This window comes from Mytilus californianus, unplaced genomic scaffold, assembly GCF_021869535.1.
Source record: "Mytilus californianus isolate M0D057914Y unplaced genomic scaffold, xbMytCali1.0.p SCAF_3, whole genome shotgun sequence".
Lineage (NCBI taxonomy): Eukaryota > Metazoa > Mollusca > Bivalvia > Mytilida > Mytilidae > Mytilus > Mytilus californianus.
Genome location: NW_026262679.1, coordinates 126507098 through 126529636, shown reverse-complemented (window position 1 = coordinate 126529636; position 22539 = coordinate 126507098). Strand labels below are relative to the sequence as shown.

The 22539-nt window shown below is 35.7% G+C and overlaps 2 protein-coding genes across 7 annotated transcripts in view; one reads left to right on the top strand and one right to left on the bottom strand.

Moving 5' to 3' along the window:
* LOC127736128 (uncharacterized) overlaps positions 1–22539 on the top strand; it is a 50252-nt gene that overhangs the window by 11388 nt on the left and 16325 nt on the right. The window lies entirely within an intron of this gene.
* Positions 1–22539, bottom strand: part of LOC127736127 (testicular haploid expressed gene protein-like) — a 34204-nt gene that overhangs the window by 1825 nt on the left and 9840 nt on the right. For 3 of the 6 annotated variants that reach the window (XM_052246681.1, XM_052246680.1, XM_052246676.1), the window contains 6 exons: positions 21755–21785; positions 12057–12119; positions 10732–10860; positions 3516–3647; positions 2364–2405; positions 228–483 (listed from right to left, as the gene is read on the bottom strand). In XM_052246681.1, the coding sequence (XP_052102641.1) occupies positions 228–483; positions 2364–2405; positions 3516–3647; positions 10732–10860; positions 12057–12119; positions 21755–21785 (653 nt within the window). Of the gene's footprint in view, positions 1–227; positions 484–2363; positions 2406–3515; positions 3648–10731; positions 10861–12056; positions 12120–15156; positions 15342–21754; positions 21786–22052; positions 22176–22539 lie in introns of those variants that run through there. The other 3 variants (XM_052246679.1, XM_052246678.1, XM_052246677.1) reach the window with 3 other exon arrangements.

Below are 22539 nucleotides of genomic sequence, written 5' to 3'. Positions count from 1 at the left end.
TTGGGATGAAGATGAACAATGCACTAAATCATTTGATTGATGGTTGTTGTTACATGTAGATCAAACATGGCATGATGCTTCCAAAAAATCCTAATCTCGGAAACAATTTTTCTATATTGCTATTTTTGTAATTGTCTGAAAATATATTACGGTAATAGTATTCTAAAATATGACATCGTTGTTGTCTCTTAATATAAAGAGAATAGATTTTTTTTTAATTAACTTACCGACCATACAGGATCTCTAAATGGTCCTTCAGGCCTTTTCTTAGGGAAAGACAAACTTTGGGTTCTTTCACTTGGTTCACCTTTCAAGGCAGATTTTGGTATGATTGTTTCTATTTGTCGTGCTCCTTCATATTCTTTAGGTGGCTGTTTAGGTTCTGCCAATTGTCGTGTTCGAGGCCGGTCTTCAGCCTGTTGTGCTCCTTTACCCACAAGCCATATTGGTGTATTACGTCCACAGCTGTATAAATACTCCCGCCTAAAATATGAAATAAACTTTAACTTAAAGAGGATAAACATATATATCATGTAATGGTAGCATGAAGCAGATTCTTAAAACATAAAAACTTTCTAGTTCTGCTGGAAGTGTACATGAACTTAAAATTGCGATAAAAAATTCCATATCATAGCAAAAATGAACCACCAACAACATACCCTGTTTTATAAGTTTAAAGCATTTGTAAGGATTTAATATTCGACAAAATTACTCCAAGATGTTTGGTAACCAAAATATATTTATTAATATTGGTATAAATTAGTGTAGAAGCTATATAACTGTTACTGACTAAGAAAGAAAAAAACATAATTGGCAAATAAACAATTGATGAAAAAATTAAGTAATGGAAAAGTATCTTGAGCTCGTCAAAAGATGTCAAACAGTGCCTTCAAGACATTTACTAAATTCCAGGAGTATCAAATACAGAAGGAATTTCCCTGGCTTTTGAATTTTGCATCAGTGAATAATTGACAAAAAAGAATTTTACGATAAAAACCATTCAATGTTCTTGATGAAATTCATCTTCTTGACTCATTTAAACTCATTGTTTGCTTTTTCTGAAGGTACAACTCTCACAAATAAACCTGCATGGTTACGATTCTTAAGAAAGTTAACTTGTGCACTAGAGAACGATATTCTCAATAAGGGAATATACCTATTAATACATAAATAGCTACTTATATAACATTATTAGGGCAATGGTTAATAGCAGGAAGCAATATTACAGAATTTCAAATATAATTGATGTAAATATGAATATTCAACTCAAGTTAAAATATAATCAAAACAAAAACAGAAAGCAACATTCTGATTAAAACAACATGACTTCATTGTTTTAAAAATCAATGTATTCGTTTTAGGAAAAGGTATAAACAGTGAATTTCTTTTCTTGGCTATGATAAGTTGAGAATTGAATTTAGAGTTTCTTTAATAGTATTTTAAGGATTTTGAGTGGTTATTGAATAATGGCATTATGTTTTGTTATAAAGATTGACATTAAGAATGCATTAAGTCGCATGCTGATATATCACAAATTTTTTTGAGGAATTTGTTTTAAATGCTTATGACGTCAATACAATCTAAGGCATTATATTTTACTTTTTAAGATAAAAACAGTGAAGACTAGAGATCTCATAAGCACGGATTTGATTTCTTATTCTTTATGGTATGTGGGGTCCGTTGAATGACTTGAAACATATCAGTGTTTAATTGCCATATATAGTAAGTTAATGACTGTTATAAGTTGGTAGCATTAGGCCATTGTTTAAAAGCATGAAAAGTAATGATAAATATCATTTTAACATTTTCTGTAACAGTTAGTTTGTGACAATGTCTTACGAAAATCATGGTAAAAGCATTCTAATATTTAAGGAATGACTTAATATTTTTTCTGTCTATGAAGAAATAACATCAAAAATGTGGTGCACACTGAATAACTGGCGTAGCAGGTTATTTTAAAGTGTGCACCACATTTTTTATGTTATTTCGAATAGACAGAAAAAATATTACAGTCATTTCTTATAAATTAATTCTAAATTCCATTTTAAACCAGAGTAAACCATGAAAAAACGTTGATGACGTCACGGTCACATGACAAAATTATGTCTATGAGCTGATAAACAAAACAACGTCAGCCAATCAGAAGACGCATTACATCCAAAATTAAATTATTCATTGATAGATGGAAACTCTTCTTTTTATAGTAAAAGAATAATACCAAAGGGACATTCAAACTCGTAAGTAAAAAATAAACTGACAACGCCATGGCAAAAGTTTAGTAAACCTAACTAGTAAATGTAGTTTGTTAAAGCAACAGCTATTAAAATAATATTATTGGACAACATGTAACAATGATGACCTACTGTTGTATATAGTTGTAATAATCTCTCCAGTATACGTTATCTCTGTTCCAAAATAAGTTATAAGTAAAGACAAAATGAAGTCAATAATAAAGATAAGTTTTTTGCAGCAATATAAACATTGATGCCATTAAAAAAAGAAAATTTTATATATTTAGTAATTTTGTTTTAAAATAGACGATTTAATTATGTATCATGAATTAAAATAAATCCGCACTTCAACCAAAAGGTTGTGCGATGGGAGAAAATAAATGAGTCTGTTGACATGACAAAGCCTTACAATGTATTTCTTTATGCCTAGAAAACATTTTGCACCTCAATTCAATTTCAGTACAGAATGATTTTTTTCAATCCAATAGTAAGCAGACATAAAAGCAATGTAACACTCAAGTTATTTTTTTATGGGGGGAGGGGGTATGGTTAATTCTGATGCAATTATGTTGTATCAATGTTTCTGATTGGATGGCAATAAGCGTAAAATTCTCTATCTCCCTGTCTGTAACTAAGGAAGCCGACATTTTGAATTTCTGAATGTATTGACATGTAATTTCTTCAATAATAAGCAAAAAACTCACATTTTGCACCTAGAAATCTTCTTTTTATCAAATTTTATAACATGTTGAAGCGGACAAGAAGCAAGAAAACGCCTGGTGTTTACATTTGATGCCCGAAGCATACATATGACGTCACCTAGTTATGGCGCCAATGAAGAAAACATCATTTCGCGGATTTTTCGTTTAATGAAAATTTTACACTGAAATAACGACTAAAATTGAATGATTTGTTTATTTTGCATTAGAATAGAGATAACTGTATTGTATTTAAGCTTTGCTGATGTCCATCGGTAGTTTAACTGTCGCAAATATCCATTTACTGTCTCCGCTACGCGTCGCCAGGTAAACTAAATTTGCGACAGTAAAACTACCGATGGACGTCCACAAAGCTTCAAATACAGTACAGTTATCTCTAAATTACTATACTTTGTATTTTAAGTGAGCCCCTTTTTCAAAGTCATGGATCCACCACTGAAACAATGTTCTTTAATTTGATTTATAATATTGATTCTCAAGACTTGTTATATGCTTCCTAAAGCAGGTGAGGTGCTACCTAGGGTGCTCAAACATACAAATACTGTAAACAAAAACAATAACCTACCTGTTTTCTCGGTGATCTCTATGTAGTTCTTTAGATCTAGAAAGTTCTTGTACCCTAACATTTGCCTGTTGCTGTAGAGGTTTCAGCTCCCATACCATAGATGACCGTCCACAGCTGTAGTAAAACAGTGGTCTGCAAAAGAGTGGCAAAATTGAAACTTAAAATTGTCAAATGCTGATGTCCAGTAGGGGTGTAAAAGGGATTTTTGTGCGTTGGTCCCATTGTCTCTATGCATCTCAATGAGATTTTTATTCAATTTTCAGCACTAAGGTCATTCTGGACCACTATTAATTTATATTACCAATGGAATTGATTAAATGATTTCAAATTTTCAATACCAAAACAGAGTTTGCGATTGCCAATTCTAGAGGTATGCAGTTGAAAACCACAACTGGTATTTTATCACATAAATGGATTTCAATGAAACTTTAAAACAACCAATCTTTGTCTAAAATAAAATCCCTAATTTGATTTATCTTGTCAAAGCCAGAAGGTTTTTCAGAGCTTTTCATCAGGTACACAGGCAAATTTATTCAAGCAAATTTCACATGAATCTCACAGATTCACCTCAAACAAGCTTATACGTGAAACTCATGTGAAAATTTCATGTGAATTTCAAATGATTCTTATGTGCAAATTTTCATATGAATTTCACATGAACTTCACACAAAAAAATTGTATTTTTCATGATTTTAATTAAATTTGAAAATTTAGATGTTTTTTGAATAACTTTATTTTGAAAATTCACATGAACAAAAATTCAATTGATTTTCACGATGAAAGACACATGAAACTCACGTGAAATTAATTCACGTGTTTCACGTATAAGCTCGTTTGAGGTATAATTCACGTGAATTTCACTTGAGATGCACATGAATCTCAATTCACATGAGTGAAATTTCCCTGTGTAGCACACTTTGAAAAAAATATTTCTGATGTCAGTGAGTCGATTTGGACTAAATGTCATCAGAATCATCCATAGCCGACCATCCAAAATTGACCCTGTACCCTGGAACTATTATACTAACGTTAGTATAATAGTCCCAGCTGTACCTAAGTACAATTGAGTTGGTTATTTAGTTGAAAATCTTGTAAAAGTCATATGGCTGTAGAAAGGGTACAACAATGAACTACCTTAAGAATTATATTTATGAACCAAAGTTAAAAAATACAATAATAAAATAAAATTATATAACTTCTGTAAGCATGGTTATAAACACCAATTGCTACCAAATCAATGCATGATGCCCTCCCAAGAATTGTGGCTGAAGAACAAAACATCACCACTTCCGCTATTTAAATATAAAATTTAACAAAATCTAGCTGGAACATTCTGAAAAATTGTGTGAAGATATATACACTATTGACTGGGTAAAAGATAATTGTATGATCCTTTTCGGAACGTTACGAAAAGAAATTAAAAAGATACAATGAGGGCAATCACAAGCCATACGATCGAATAAAGACGGATGACATCTTGTCAAAAAAGAAGAAAGCCGTTTTCAAAATATAACACTGAAAATTAAAGATCGAACAAGCTACTGTTCTTACTGTGTACTCAAGTGCCATGAAAGGGGGAAAACATTGTGTTACTTCAGTGGCAACTCGTGTTTCTTATGACAAGTAAAACCACGTGATCAGTTGCATTTGGTGATTCCATAAACAAAGTATGACTTTCAAGAACTAGAGATATGTCAATGCATTTATCAGACCTACCCTAACCCTAAAGGTTATTTATTGAAACATAAGCTGATGTATAATGACAATGACGCACGCGAAAATTATTCAGATTATGCTGAAACTCTATAAACTCTCTGTATTTTCGGTGAAAAATTAAATTTGTTTCGATTTATTTTATCGCATTTAAAAATTCCGTGCACAAAAGATAGAAACATTGAACTATGCTTTGGTGTTTTGATAGAAAGTTTTTGTCAGTCTATGAATAGAATTATTTTACTTACTGTGCTCGATAGAACGACCCATTTCTCTTGATTACTTTAGGTTTAGCTAGATATTTTATACGTTCCCAGTTAGGGGGTCGTTCTATTTCTTCTCCATAATCTCCGAACAGTGAAAGCGATCCGATTCTCATAATCAAATTTTACATCGTTCGCCATCAAACTTTATTTAATTTTATATACCTCCATTGAAAAAGTCACCATGTTCAATATTAAAACCATATTAAGGCGATTACAGTTTTAATTAATCCACTACATCTGTACTGCCTATTTTCTCAATACACATTAAGTTTTGTTGTGTACTGAAATATACCATAATCTTGAAGTGGACTAATCTTAGCAACCAACATATAAGACTAAATACAGACAAACTACTCTACATATATTTTCACTTTTGTTCCCCTTTAATCGGAGTTACAACCAGGTGAAAAGTTTAACTGATATTTAAGTTATTTTCACTAGAAATTTCTTTGAAACTGCTTTTTGTTGAGCCTGCGACTTTTGTCGCAAAAGCGAGACACAGCGATCCTACATTCCGTCGGCGTCGTCGTCGGCGGCGGCGGCGGCGGCGGCGTCCACAAATATTCACTCTGTGGTTAAAGTTTTTGAAATTTTAATAACTTTCTGAAACTATCCTGCATTTCAACCAAACTTGGACAGAAGCTTGTTTATGATCATAAGATAGTATCCAGAAATAAATTTTGTAAAAAAAAAATCCTGTTTATCCGTATTTTACTCATAAATGGACTTAGTTTTTCTGCCAGTTAACATTACATTCACTCTGTGGTTAAAGTTTTCATACGACCGCAAATTTTTTTTTGTGGTCGTATATTGGTATGACGTTGGCGTCGTCGTCGTCGTCGTCCGAAGACACATTAGTTTTCGCACTCTAACTTTAGTTTAAGTGAATGGATCTCAATGAAATTTTACCATAAGGTTCAATACCACACAAAGGAAGGTGGGGATTGATTTTGGGGGTTATGGTACCAACAGTTAAGGAATTAGGGGCCAAAAATAAGCATTTTTGTAACTTCCAGACATAACTTGTGTGTAAGTGTATGGATCTCTCTGACATTGTACCACAAGGTTCCATATCTCAAAGGGAATGCTGGGATGGATTTTGGGGGTAAATGCCTCCAAATTTTAGGAATTAGGGGCCAAAAAGGGGCAAAAAACAAGCATTTTTCTAGTTTCATGACAATAACTTGTGTGTAAGTCTATGGATCTCTCTGACATTGTATCACAAGGTTCCATATCACAAAGGGAATGCTGGGATTGATATTGGGGGTAATTGCCTCCAAATTTTAGGAATTAGGGGCCAAAAAGGGGCAAAAAACAAGAATTTTTCTAGTTTCATGACAATAACTTGTGTAAAAGTGTATGGATCTTTATGAAATTGTACTACAAGGTTCCATATCACAAAGGGAAAGCTGGAATTGAGTTTGGGGGTAATTGCCCAAAAAGTTTAGGAATAAGGGGCCAAAAAGGGGCCAAAAATAAGCATTTTTCTAGTTTCCAGACAATTACTTGTGTTCAAGTGTATGGATCTCTCTGAAATTGTACTGCAAGGTACCATACCACAAAGGGAAGGCTGGGATTGATTTTGGGGGTAATTTCCTCAAAATTTTAGTAATTAGGGGCCATAAAAGGGCAAAAAAACAAGCATTTTTCTAGTTTCAGGACAATAACTTGTGTGTAATTGTATGGATCTTTATGAAATTGTACTGCAAGGTTCCATATCACAAAGGGAAAGCTGGGTTTGAGTTTGGTGGTAATTGCCCTAAACGTTAAGAATTTGGGGCCAAAAAGGGGCCAAAAAACAAGCATTTTTATACGCCCGTTTACGGAACGTATTATGGTATACCGTTGACCGTCCGTCCGTCCGTCGTCAACATGTCGGACATTAACTCAAAATTGCTTTAACCAATATGCATGAAACTTTGGTGAATTGTTTATATCTATTGGCGTGAGCTCCCTTTCGGTTTTTATAAATTTTGGATTTACCGTTTTCGAGTTTTGGGGTTTCATTCATTAAAAAAGGGGGGATTTTCCAGTTTGTGGACAATAACTCGAAAACAATTTCACCAATTTGCAAGAAACTTTGGTGAATTGTTTATTTCTATGGACATGAGCTCCCTTTTGATTTTTATAAATTTTAGACCATACTTTTCCGATTTATGGGGTTTTATTCATTACAAAAAGGGGGATTTTCCAGTTTTCGGACAATAACTCAAAAATGCTTTCAGCATTTTTTATGAAACTTTGGTGAATTGTTTACATGTATATCTATTCAGTATTGATGTAAGCTCCCTTTAGAATTTTATAAATTTTAGATTTTACATTTCCAAGTTATGGGGTTTTATTCATTAAAATAGGGGGGATTTTCCAGTTTTTGGACAATAACTCAAAAAATTTTCACCAATTTGCAAGAAACTTTGGTGAATTGTTTATTTCTATCGACATTAGACTTTAGAATTTTATAAATTTTATAGATTTTACATTTCAGAGTTATGGGGTTTTATTCATTAAAATAGGGGGGATTTTCCAGTTTTTGGACAATAACTCAAAAACATTTTCACCAATTTGCAAGAAACTTTGGTGAATTGTTTATTTCTATTGACATGAGCTCCCTTTTGATTTTTTCAAATTTTAGACTATACGTTTCTGATTTATGGGGTTTTATTCATTACAAAAAGGGGGATTTTCCAGTTTTGGGACAATAACTCAAAAATGCTTTCAGCATTTTTTATGAAACTTTGCTAAATTGTTTATATCTATTGCACTGTTGTAAGCTCCCTTTTGATTAATATAAATTTAAGATTTTACATTCCGAGATATAAGATTTTATTCATAAAAAAGGGTTGATTTTCAAGTTTTTGGACAATATCCTTAAAGTGCTTAGAGCAGTTTTCATTAAACTTTGATGACTGATTTATATCTATTAAGATAACCTCCCTTTAGTTTTTTTATAAATTTCTGATATAACATTGAGAAGTTATTGTTTGTCTATAGTCTGACAACAGATTTACTAAGTATTGCACAACAGCACAGTGTATAGCACAACAGCAAGAAATCTTTAATTGAATATGAATTCAATTCATATAACCAATTTCAAGTTCTTTGACTACATTTATTCAGAAACCTATAATATGTCAAATATTTAATTACAATCCAAATTCAGATCTGTATTAAGCTTGAATATTGTGTCCATTTTTGCCCCAACTGTTCAGGGTTGGACCTCTGCGGGCGTATCCAGCTGTGCTCAGCGAAGCAGTTTATTTTAATTTTGAAGCTCGTGACAGCTTGATTATAAAAGTTGAAAATAGCAAATAGCAAAATGAATGAAAAAGAAAACACGAAAAAATTAAAGAAAATGTAAATATCGCCACACAATGTTTGTGTTTTAGGACTAGGGTCAAGCAAAAAACGGAACATAAATTAAGATGTAAAATGAATCTACCCACGGGATTGCAATTTCATGAAATATCTCCAAATAGGGTATATTTCTCCAAAACGAATGACATTGATGAAATTGCACCCTTTTTATACGCCCGTTTACAGGACGTATTATAGTATACTGTTGTCCATCCGTCGTCAACATGTCCGACAATAACTCAAAGACGCTTTAACCAATTTGCATGAAACTTTGGTGAATTGTTTATATCTGTTAATGTGAGTTCCCTTTCGTTTTTTATAAATTTTTGATATTTACTTTCCAAGTTATGGGGTTTTATTCATTAAAAAGGGAGATTTTCCAGTTTTCAGACAATATCTTTAAAGTGCTTTGATGAGTTTTCATGAAACTTTAATGACTGGTTTATATCTATTGACGTAAGCTCCATTTCGATTATTATAAATTTTAGATTTAACGTTTCGGAGTTATGGGATTTTATTCATAAAAAAGGGGTGATTTTCCAGTTTTCAGACAATATCTTTAAAGTGCTTTGATGAGTTTTCATGAAACTTTAATGACTGGTTTATATCTATTAAGATAACCTCCCTTTATTTTTTCATAAATTTCTGATATGACATTGAGAAGTTATTGAACTTTATTCCTTTAAAAAGCGACGGGCGTATCATGCGCTCTCATGGCGCAGCTGTTTATTCTCTGAAATTGTACTGCAAGGTACCATACCACAAAGGGAAGGCTGGGATTGAGTTTGGGGGTGATGAATCATAAGGGGGTTCAAAAAATTTCGGGGGGGATTTTTTTTCCTTTTTTTTCTTTAAAATTTTCCATTTTAAATCCGTTATTTCTGATTTATATATAAAAGCAAATAATAATGATATGGTTTGAATAGGTAAATTAAAATTTTTAAGTTCTTAGACCACTTTCGTTCTGTGTCAGAAATCTATGCTGTGTCAAATATTTAATTACAATCCAAATTCAGTGCTGTATCAAGCTTGAATGTTGTGTCCATACTTGCCCCAACTGTTCAGGGTTCGACCTCTGCGGTCGTATCAAGCTGCGCCCCAGCGGAGCATTTTATTCAAATTTTAATAACTTTCTTAAACTATCCTAGATTTGTACCAAACTTGGACAGAAGCTTGTTTTTATTCATAAGATAGTATCCAGCAGAAAATTTTGTAAAAAGAAAAATCCTGTTTATCCGTATTTTACTCATATATGGACTTCGTTTTTCTGCCACTTAACATAACATTCACTCTGTGGTTAAAGTTTTTCAAATTTTAATAACTTTCTTGAACTATCCTGGATTTGTACCACACTTGGACAGAAGCTTGTTCGTGATCATAAGATAGTATTCAAAAGTAAATTTTGTTAAAAAAAAATCCTGTTTATCCGTATTTTACTTATAAATGGACTGAGTTTTTCTGCCAGATAACATTACATTCACTCTGTGGTTAAAGCTTTCAAAATTTTAATAACTTTCTTAAACTATCCTGGATTTGTACCAAACTTGGACAGAAGCTTGTTTATGATCAAAAGCTAGTATCTAGAAGGAAATTTTGTAAAAATTTATTTCTTGTTTTTCCGTATATTACTTATAAATGGACTTAGTTTTTCTTCCAGTTAACATTACGTACAGTCTGCAGTTAAAGTTTTTAAAACATTTATTAGATTCATAAACCTTCTTGGATTTTTACCAAACTTGAACAGAACTTCTTACAATCAAAAGATAGTATCTAGAGGAAAATTTTTAATAATTTTTTCCCCATTTTTGTTGAGCCTGCGACTAACAGCAAAAGTAGGCGAGACACTGGGTTCCGCGGAACCCTTACGAATTTTTTATTCCTACCTGCCTGAACTTTTCCCTGTTTGAAAATTTTTCTTTGGAGATGCTAAAGTTTTAACTCGATCAGTGGCATCTGGTATACTTCTGGAAACTGGCCACATCATTTCCTGTGTCCCCCACATCACATTTGGACTGAAAGTAAAGGAAAGAAAAAAAAAAATATACGTAACTCTTACATAGTATCAAATATCGAAAGTCATAAAGTTTACAGAATCATAAGCCAATATTAGTATCAGGAAAATATTGATATTATAGATTAATCATAAGCCATATTTCTTTGACGACTCCTGATCAACCATATTTCTGAATCATTCAGACCCTCTACGTAACCGATCCTTCCTAATTGGTTATGGAGCCACCCTATAGAGGAGCGGAATATAACGACTGAATTATTCGAGTTGATATGACAAATCATGAAAAAATCTACTAAGATCGGGAATATTTTTCCGTTAGTTATATCCATTTTGATATTATTTTCAGGGGTAGACATTTAAGAAACTATAACTGTCTTCTATGGCTCATTTTGTAATGCCTATATGCATACATATTAATTTTAATTTCACAACAGTTGTGAAATCTTTACTAGAATATGAAGCTATGGAGACGATATCAATCATGATTTAATGGAAGCTAATTAGTTTATCAGCGTAATATGCATACATCTCGGTAATCTGCATATATATCAGTTAGTATACTCGAGTCTAAAGCTCCTACCCAAGAGTCCATACTATTTGAGTAGTTGTATTGTATGGGAATATCTGTCGTGTTTGTGAGTGATTCGAGGCTATCTTGTATTGGAAATTCTTGGCTCTCTCTTGCCAGAACAGTACCTTATGTAATAGTGGTTTACAATGGATTGCAAATTAAACAGTGTATTTAATAACTTGAAAACATTAAACAGTTTTCCTGTTATATTTAAGCAATTTGAACTTGGAAAGAAATGATTGTTTTCTGAATAGTTCCTTAAATAATGATATCAGGTTTAATTGGAGATTTAAATCTGATACATGTCACCAGACTATTCACAATATATTTTAATAATTCATTTAATCTCATTAGATCTGTATAACTATTGTAAAATTACGGTAACCGAATTTTAATCAGGAGATTACAGGAAAATACAGAACATCTGTTTAGAACAGTCAATATTTTAAATCGAGTTTTAAAAGGGGGAAATATTTTAAGAAAAAGAGGGCATGATTTTAAGATTGCTTAAAGTCTGAAAGACCATTAATAGTAAAGCATGCAAAGGCTGCGCTGTTACTACTCAAGATTTCAAAGGGTTTATTGATTAAAGGAAAGATCATTTTAAATGAACTCCTACTTACCCTACGTTTGTCCACCATTCTATTTTTTGTTCTTTTGGTCTTGAAAGATCTTTATAACGGTCTCTGCAAATACAAGCGCAAAATTTGAAAAAAAACTATACAGTTGTAATTGTAGGTATTAAAATACATAGCGACTAGAAATGTCAACGTACCGTTGGTATTTTACCTGCTACACGACTAGGAACATTGAAGACAAAAGAGACTTTCTCTTACGTTTTGTAACACATGTGATACACAGCACGGAGTAGTGCCTGACAGCAGATACATATTTTTGAATAGTGACAGACAGTCGAAACACATCATTGGTTCGTTTCCTCACACACTATTGTGTCTGAAGGAAAGTCGACAAAAAACAGGGCGTGTCAGCTGGTACACTTCACCGAGTTATGTCAGACAGCTGATACACTAAACTGGAATCAGCTTGCATTTAACGCTTCGTCTATGAATACAAGTGTAGTAGTTAGATGAAAACTAGTTTACTGATACACATCAACGCGTTATGTCAGACAGCTGATACACACCAATAAGAAATATTACCGAACTGTGTCGGATAGATTATGCATACAACTTGCTCTAACCATTAAGGTCAAACACACCACTGATTATTATCACAAAGCTTGTTAAACCACTTGATCGAGTCAGACGTGGTACATACCACTTGGTCGTGTCAAACAAGCGGTACATTATTCTGAATCGTTTCAGACACTTAATGCATACGACTTGTTGTCAGAACGAAGGAACATATCAGTGGGTCATGTCAGACAGACGGAACATACCACGGGATAGTATAGAACAGATGTAACATTTCACTGGGTTGTATCATACGAACGGAACAAACCACTGGGTGGTGTTAGACGAGCGGAACAAGTAACTTGGTTGTTTCAGACAGATCGTACATACCATTAGATCGTATCAGGCAGACAGAACATACTACGGGAGCGTGAGCCATAGAACATCCCGTTTAAACCCGTTAAATCGTGTTAGACCACTTGATCGTGTCATCCGATAGCACATTAACTGCATCATGTCTGCCAGTTAGTATCTACGACTTGATATCAGAACGAAGGAACATACCAGGGGATAGTATAGAACAGAACCTACCACCGGGATATATTAGACAGACGGAAAATACCACTGGGTAGTTTATGACAGAGAAAACATACTACTTATTCGTGTCAGCCAGGTGATACATACATGTACACAGTGGATAGTTGCAGAACAACGGAACGTACCACTGGATTGTCTTAGACAAACTGAACATATCACTAGAATAGTGACAGACAAGTGGTCCAAAACACTGGATGGGGGGGGGGGGACAAACGGATAATACCATCAGATAGATTCAGACTATCGAAACATACCATTGTGTCATATCGGAAAACCGCACCATACCATCGGATTATGTCAGACTAACGGATCTTACCACTGTGACGTGTCACGCATATGGTTCATAACACTGGATCATGTCCGACAGAAGGAGCATACCACCCGAACATGTCCTTTTGAGTTAAGATGGTGCATACCACTGGATCATGTCAGACAGAAGGAACATACTACTGGATCATGTCTTAAAGATGGAACATGCCACTGGATCGTGTCAGACAGAAAGAACATAATACTGGATCATGTGTTAAAGATGGAACATACCACTGGATCGTGTCAGACAGAAGTAACATACTACTGGATCATGTCTTACGGTACATACCACTGGATCGTGTCAGACAGAAGGAACACACTACTGGATCATGTATTAAAGATTGAACATACCACTGGATCGTGTTGGGCAGAAGGAACATACTACTGAATCATGTCTTGAAGATGGTACATACCACTGGATCGTGTCGGACAGAAGGAACATACTACTGGATCTTGTCTTAAAGATGGTACATACCACCACTGCATCGTGTGGGACAGAAGGAACATACTACTGGTTTATGTCTTAAAGACGGTACATACAACTGGATCGTGCCAGATAGAAGGAACATATTACTGGATCATGTCTCAAAGATGGTACATACCACTGGATCTTGTAGGACCGAAGAAACATACTACTGGGTCGTGTCTAAAAAAAGGAACATACAACTGGATCGTGTCAGACCGAAGGAACAAACACCTGGATTATGTCGTAAAAATGGTACATACCACTCGATCCTATCAGCCAGAAGGAACATATCATTGGATCATTTCTTATAGAGGGTACATACCGCTTGATCGTGTCTTCCACTTAATCATGTCTTATAGAGGATATATATCACTGGATCATATCAAACAGACGGAACACACCACTGGATCATTTCTTATAGTATGAACATATTATTGGATCATGTCAAGCAGAAGAAACACACCACTGGATCATGTTATAGAAGGAACATACCACTGAATCATGTCTTTTAGAGGGTACACACCACTAGATCATGTCTTTTTGAGGGTACATACCACTGGATCATATCAAACAGACAGAACACACCACTGGATCATGTCTTTTAGAGAGTATATATCAATGGGTCATGTTTTATAGAATTTACATACCATTGGATCATGTCAGACAGACGAAACAACCGGGAACATACCACCGGATCATGTCTTTTAGAGGGTAAATATCAATGGGTCATGTTTTATAGAATTTACATACCATTGGATCATGTCAGACAGACGAAACAACCGGGAACATACCACCGGATCATGTCTTTTAGAGGGTATATATCAATGGGTCATGTTTTATAGAATTTACATACCATTGAATCATGTCAGACAGACGAAACAACCGGGAACATACCACCGGATCATGTCAGACAGAAGACAGACGAAACAACCAGGAACATACCACTGGATCATGTCTTAAAGGTGGTACCTTCCACTTGGTATAGTGAGAAAGCCGATACAAACCACTTAATCATACTAATTGCAACACGGATTTTAATTCTGATATTATTCATTGTTGCATTAGTAACAATAAGGAAAAACGCCATTCTTTAAAATGTTTTTGTCATTTCCATGAAGATTATTTTCACAGTAGGTGGGAGTATGCGTGTTACCATGCAATATAAGTATGCCGACTCTTGGAATATTGTGTTAGAATAACAATTTCAGTTCTACTTACGAGCTCCTACTAACTAAACCAGGAAACTGGGATTGGTTGATAGGCGGAAGTACCAACGTCTCCGACGCCTTCGTTTTCTCTCGCTTTAGCCCCATACGATGCTCCCCAGCAACGCTTATCCATGCAGTTCAAACTTTACATAATTTGCATGTTAAAGTCGAAGACTAATCAGTGCAATTTATCGTACAACAGATCAAAAAATTTATTTTAATTAATATGATATTAATGTTTTAATAATTTAAATGTATATCTATACACAATGGTGATGAAATTGTATATGCTTTGTGACATATTGTTTGCAGATCAACCGTGTCTTTTAACAATTATAAACTACAGAATGGAAGTATTGTTATTTTATGGATTTTGATTTTGTTTTATAGCGTTTAATGAATTGGACTGTTTAATTTCGAGAGACTATTTTAAAAGGCGGACATGTTATCGATTTGAATTGAAATTTCATTTAAACGAATTGAATTTTTACATTTGACACAATACAATTCCGTTTGACGCTTCATTAAGTAACTTTTTCAAATATTGATCTGGTTTAGCAAGTTTTACATATTCAAATATAAGCACATGATATAATTGTCTATATTTACTCAAGGGAAGACTTGACAAATCTATGCCCATGTCTGTTATTTGGTCTCCTGAGATTGAATTCGGTGGAAAAGAACTTTTAGGGGGGGGGGGGGGTGTTGGCAAGAGAGTGGCAAAATCACACCGTTCCGTCGAACTGCCTTAATGAATTTGCAGATTTTATATTTGTAATTGGGACGTAAGACTCCGCGTTAAATCGGGTGCCTCGTATAGCAAAGGCGCCACGCATTCTACACGTTAAAAAACCTTTGCGTCAGCTTTTGCGGGGACCGTAGGTGGTCTGTCCCGAGTCAACATTTCTGCTCTTATCCAACATGCACACATTTATTTCCTAACTTCCCGTCCATCATCGCGGTTGGCCCGCTTTGTAGAGCCTTGCTGTTGGACTTATTGCTAATTTATTCTCGTCCGGAATGTGAATGAAATAATTGCCACTGGGCATTACGCCGACAACATCTACTCGTTGTTTGTGTGTGTATCCGTAGATATGCATTATATCCGGAGAAGACAGAAGATATACATGGTACGGATGGAGGATGTTTTAAAGAGTTACGGACAAAGATCAACAAATCTATCCCATGTCTGAGCCCTATAACTTTGTAAACCAGAAGGATATTACTCGCCAGCATTCGACTTGCGGGCTTACCATAGTTCAAACATACATTACAGAGACGGATTAAGGGGGACCAGGTATCTCTTATGGAGCTACATGTATTATAAATGTATAGACATTTTACTAGTATCACTCCCAAACGTTGACTTGCAACCCCCCCCCCCCCTTTTTTTATCTCAAAATTCTGGACTCATATCTGCATTAGAGGTTATTTAATCTAAGTTTATTCCGATAACCTTTGTGGATACAATGGTATACAGAAAACAATCATTGAATTTCATAACAAAGTAACCCTCTGTCACATAGATGGTGAAACATTAGGTTTTCATAGAAACATTAAAACATGGACCGGATTGTTTTAAAAAATGATTAAAGCGAAGTAATAATGTCCTATTTGGTAAAGAAAAACGGAGCAATACCAGCAATGTTGGTATAAGGTTCATTGATCAACTATAAATGTCAAGATTATGTCCGTTTCTCAGCTACTGTAAGCAATTGGTCAACTATATATATTGGTGTAAGGAATGGTTACAAGGTATACATGCCCGTCTGGCAAGGTTCATACGACCTTGACACAATTTTCATGATATATTCTCTAACGTTAAGTTTTCATTTTGAGTCCATTTCTCACATACGACAAGCAATAGGTCAACTATATTTGATGTATGATATGATTGTTAGGTTGACATGTCATGTGGAAAGGTTCGTCTGACTTTGACTTCCTGTTTCATTTGTCAACGTTGGATTTTCGTGGTTAGGTCGTTTTTTTTAGCTCACCTGGCCCGAAGGGCCAAGTGAGCTTTTCTCATCACTTGTCGTCCGTCGTCCGTCGTCGTCCGGCGTCGTCCGTCGTCGTCCGTCGTCGGCGTTAACTTTTTACATTTTGAACTTCTTCTAGAGAACCACTGAATGGAATGAAACCAAACATGGCATGAATGTTCCTTATGAGGTGCTGACCAAGTGTTGTTACTTTGTAGCCGATCCATCATCCAAGATGGCCGCCAGCGGGGGACTTAGTTTAACATAGGACCCTATGGGAAATGCATACAAATGACTTCTTTTAGAGAACCACTGAATGGAATGTAACAAAACATAGCATGAATGTTCCTTACAAGGTGCTGACCAAGTGTTGTTACTTTGTAGCTGTTCCATCATCCAAAATGGCCGCCAGTGAGGAACTTAGTTTAACATAGGACCCTATGGGAAATGCATACAAATGACTTCTTTTAGAGAACCACTGAATGGAATGAAACAAAACATAGCATGAATGTTCATTAGGAGGTGCTGACCAAGTGTTGTTACTTTGTAGCCGATCCATCATCCAAGATGGCCGCCAGCGGAGGACTTAGTTTAACATAGGACCCTATGGGAAATGCATACAAATGACTTCTTTTAGAGAACCACTGAATGGAATGAAACAAAACATAGCATGAATGTTCCTTACAAGGTGCTGACCAAGTGTTGTTACTTTGTAGCTGTTCCATCATCCAAAATGGCCGCCAGTGAGGGACTTAGTTTAACATAGGACCCTATGGGAAATGCATACAAATGACTTCTTTTAGAGAACCACTGAATGGAATGAAACAAAACATAGCATGAATGTTCATTAGGAGGTGCTGACCAAGTGTTGTTACTTTGTAGCCGATCCATCATCCAAGATGGCCGCCAGCAGGGGACTTAGTTTAACATAGGACCCTATGGGAAATGCATACAAATGACTTCTTTTAGAGAACCACTGAATGGAATGTAACAAAACATAGCATGAATGTTCCTTACAAGGTGCTGACCAAGTGTTGTTACTTTGTAGCTGTTCCATCATCCAAAATGGCCGCCAGTGAGGGACTTAGTTTAACATAGGACCCAATGGGAAATACATACAAATGTCTTCTTTTATAGAACCACTGAACGGAATGAAACCAAACATGGTATGAATGTTCCTTATGAGGTGCTGACCGAGTGTTGTTACTTTGAAGCCGATCCATAATCCAAGATGGCCGCCAGCGGGGGACTTAGTTTAACATAGGACCCTATGGGAAATACATACAAATGTCTTCTTTTAGAGAACCACTGAATGGAATGAAACCAAACATGGTATGAATGTTCCTTATGAGGTGCTGACTGAGTGTTGTTACTTTGAAGCCGATCCATAATCCAAGATGGCCGCCAGCGGGGGACTTAGTTTAACATAGGACCCTATGGGAAATACATACAAATGTCTTCTTTTAGAGAACCACTGAATGGAATGAAACCAAACATGGCATGAATGTTTCTTATGAGGTGCTGACCGAGTGTTGTTACTTTGAAGCCGATCCATAATCCAAGATGGCCGCCAGCGGGGGACTTAGTTTAACATAGGACCCTAAGGGAAATACATACAAATGTCTTCTTTTAGAGAACCACTGAATGGAATGAAACCAAACATGGTATGAATGTTCTTTATGAGGTGCTGACCGAGTGTTGTTACTTTGAAGCCGATCCATAATCCAAGATGGATGCCAGCGGGGGACTTAGTTTAACATGGGACCCTATGGGAAATACATACAAATGTCTTCTTTTAGAGAACCACTGAATGGAATGAAACCAAACATGGCATGAATGTTCCTTATGAGGTCTTGACTAAGTGTTGTTACTTTGAAGCCGATCCATCATCCAAGATGGCCGCCAGAGAGGGACTTAGTTTAACATAGGACCCTAAGGGAAATACATACAAATGTCTTCTTTTAGAGAACCACTGAATGCAATGAAACCAAACATGGCATGAATGTTCCTTATGAGGTGCTGACCAAGTGTTGTTACTTTGAAGCTGATCCATCATCCAAGATGGCAGCCAGCGGGGGACTTAGTTTAACATAGGACCCTATAGGAAATACATACAAATGTCTTCTTTTAGAGAACCACTGAATGCAATGAAACCAAACATGGCATGAATGTTCCTTATGAGGTGCTGACCAAGTGTTGTTACTTTGAAGCTGATCCATCATCCAAGATGGCAGCCAGCGGGGGACTTAGTTTAATATAGGACCCTATGGGAAATACATACAAATGTCTTCTTTTAGAGAACCACTGAATGCAATGAAACCAAACATGGCATGAATGTTCCTTATGAGGTGCTGACCAAGTGTTGTTACTTTGAAGCTGATCCATCATCCAAGATGGCAGCCAGCGGGGGACTTAGTTTAATATAGGACCCTATGGGAAATACATACAAATGTCTTCTTTTAGAGAACCACTGAATGCAATGAAACCAAACATGGCATGCATGTTCCTTTTGAGGTGCTGACCAAGTGTTGTTACTTTGAAGCTGATCCTTCATCCATGATGGCTGCCAGATGGGGACAATGTTTAACAAAGGACCCTATGGATGATACATACAAATGTCTTCTTTTAGAGAACCACATACTGAATGGATTGAAACCAAACATGGCATGAATGTTCCTTATGAGGTGCTGACTAAGTTTTGTTACTTTGAAGCTGATCCTTCATCCATGATGGCCGCCAATGGGGGGACTTCCTTTAACATAAGACCCTATGGGAAATACATACAAATGCTTCTTCTAGAGGTGCACTGAATGGAATGAAACCAAAACATGGCATAAATGTTTCTTATGAGGTGCTGATTAAGTGTTGCTACTTTGTTGCCGATTTACTGTTCAAGATGGCCACCAGGATTTTTTATTAAATTACAGGACCAATATTAAACCAAATTTGGCCTCACTCATTATTAGGGTATCTGTTATGATTTTAATCTATTTTTACATGATTTCCAAAACCAAAGTAGAATCAGGTGAGCGACACAGGCTCTTGAGAGCCTCTAGTTTCAGACACTTTAAGCAATATTTCAACTTTTTTGGCGTATGTATTATGGAAAGATTGTGAATTGTACTTGTTCGTCTAGAAGGGTTTCGGTGATCTGACCATCCGACCTTGGTGATGTTAAGTGTATGTGATATTTGTCGTTAAACTGTTATCTTTAAAACTTTCAACATACAATTCAGTCATGATCAGTAAAACAGGCGAGACATTTCAGCGTGTGCACTCTAGTTTAATTTAAATTCAAATACACAAACATAAAAATTTAAAGAAAAAAACGAAATATAATCGGTTTGAAGCTACGTAAAAAGTTACTTAAAGAACGAATTAATCATGAGTTATGTATACATATGAACAAAAGGAGATAACGGGTATACGTCAATCAGACAGCTACCATGAAAGACCAAATTGTACATCCTGAAGAAATGTAACAAAGTTACCATCTGTCTGTCACGATTCAGTGGTTTGGACCGTCTGTCTGACTCGACCCAATAGCATGTACCCAATTCATGGCCTAATGGTATATTATGTCTGTCTGACACTTGTGGTATTTAATGTCTATCTGACACGACTAGTGGTATGTTATGTCTGTCTGACACGACCAGTGGTATGTAATGTCTATCTGACACGACTAGTGGTATGTTATGTCTGTGTGACACGACCAGTGGTGTGTTATGTCCGTCTGACACGACCAGTGGTATGTTATGTCTGACTGACACGACCAGTGGTGTGTTATGTCTGTCTGACACGACCAGTGGTGTGTTATGTCTGTCTGACACGACCAGTGGTATATCTGTCTGTCTGACACGACCAGTGGTATATTCTATCTGTCTGACTAGACCAGTGGTATGTTATATACAAATAAGGAGATGTGGTATGATTGCCAATGAGACAACTATCCACCAAAGTTCAAATGAAGTGGATTTAAGCAATTATAGGCAACAGTACGGCCTTCAGCAATGAGAAAAACCCATACCGTATAGTCGGCTATAAAAGGCCCCGACATGAAAAATATGAAAAAATATGCCTGTCTTACACGACCAGTGGTTTATTATATCTGTCTGACACGACTAGTGGTATGTGAGGTTTGACTGACACGATCAGTGGTATGTTATGTCTGTCTGACACGACCAGTGGTATGTTATGTCAGTCTGACACAACCAGTGGTATGTAATATCTGTCTGACACCACCAGTGGTATATTATATCTATCTGACACGACCAGTGGTACGTTATGTCTGTCTGACACGACCAGTGGTATTTTTAATCTGTCTGACACGACCACTGGTATGTATGTCTGACTTACACGACCAGTGGTATGTCATGTCTACCTGACACGACCAGTGGTATGTCATGTCTGTCTGGCACGACCAGTGGTATGTTAGCATGTACACATCCAGACAGGAAAAAATATAGTTATATTGGAGACTCGGAGGGAAAAGTTAATAACCGAAAAGAGATAGACTCAGTTTAATTGACCTCAGCTTTCAATTGATCCTTTTTGTCACTGATTTGACTTTACAACGATACGTATTCTTGTGTTATGATGCTAACTAAATCTATGACAAAAAAGACTTACCTTCCCGACTGTCGAATTCTCTCGTACTCCACTACAATCAGAAAGAAAAACAAATGGTGTAAATATTTAATCCAGTTAACCATAATGGCAAAAATATGTGCGGCAGTTCAAAAATATTATATGCATACGTTATTTCTATGTATTTTTGATTTCATCTTTAACCGAAACACTTGAGAGGTATTCCATTAAAAAAGAAAACAACTTTAAGCAAATCATAGAAGGTATATTAAATGAATCACAGAAATTGAATTTCAATTTTTAGAGTTCGAAATAAAACCCATTTTCCACTTTTACATACACTCAAAGAAGTCTGGGCCTAATTCATTAATGATATCGACCGTCGTCATGTTTAGGAGAAGACTCCTTCCCACGGAAGACTGATCTAAAGTCTTCACAACTTTACACGTCTTTAAGACTATTAGATATCACCTTGATGGATCTGATGATTGACTCGACTCGTTAATTATGTAGAACATGTTCCAAGTCCAAACCATTTAATTTTTTGGTTTCATTGTCTTTATAACTACTTTATTATTGGTTCAATGAGGTTTTTACTAAATGGAGCAATTTTTATACGACCGCAAAAATTGAAAATTTTTTGGTCGTATATTGGTATGACGTCGTCGTCGTCGTCGTCGTCTGGCGTCGTCCGGCGTCGTCCGAAGACACATTGGTTTTCGCACTCTAACTTTAGTTAAAGTGAATGGATCTCCATGAAATTTTACCATAAGGTTCAATACCACGAAAGGAAGGTGGGGATTGATTTTGGGGGTTATGGTACCAAC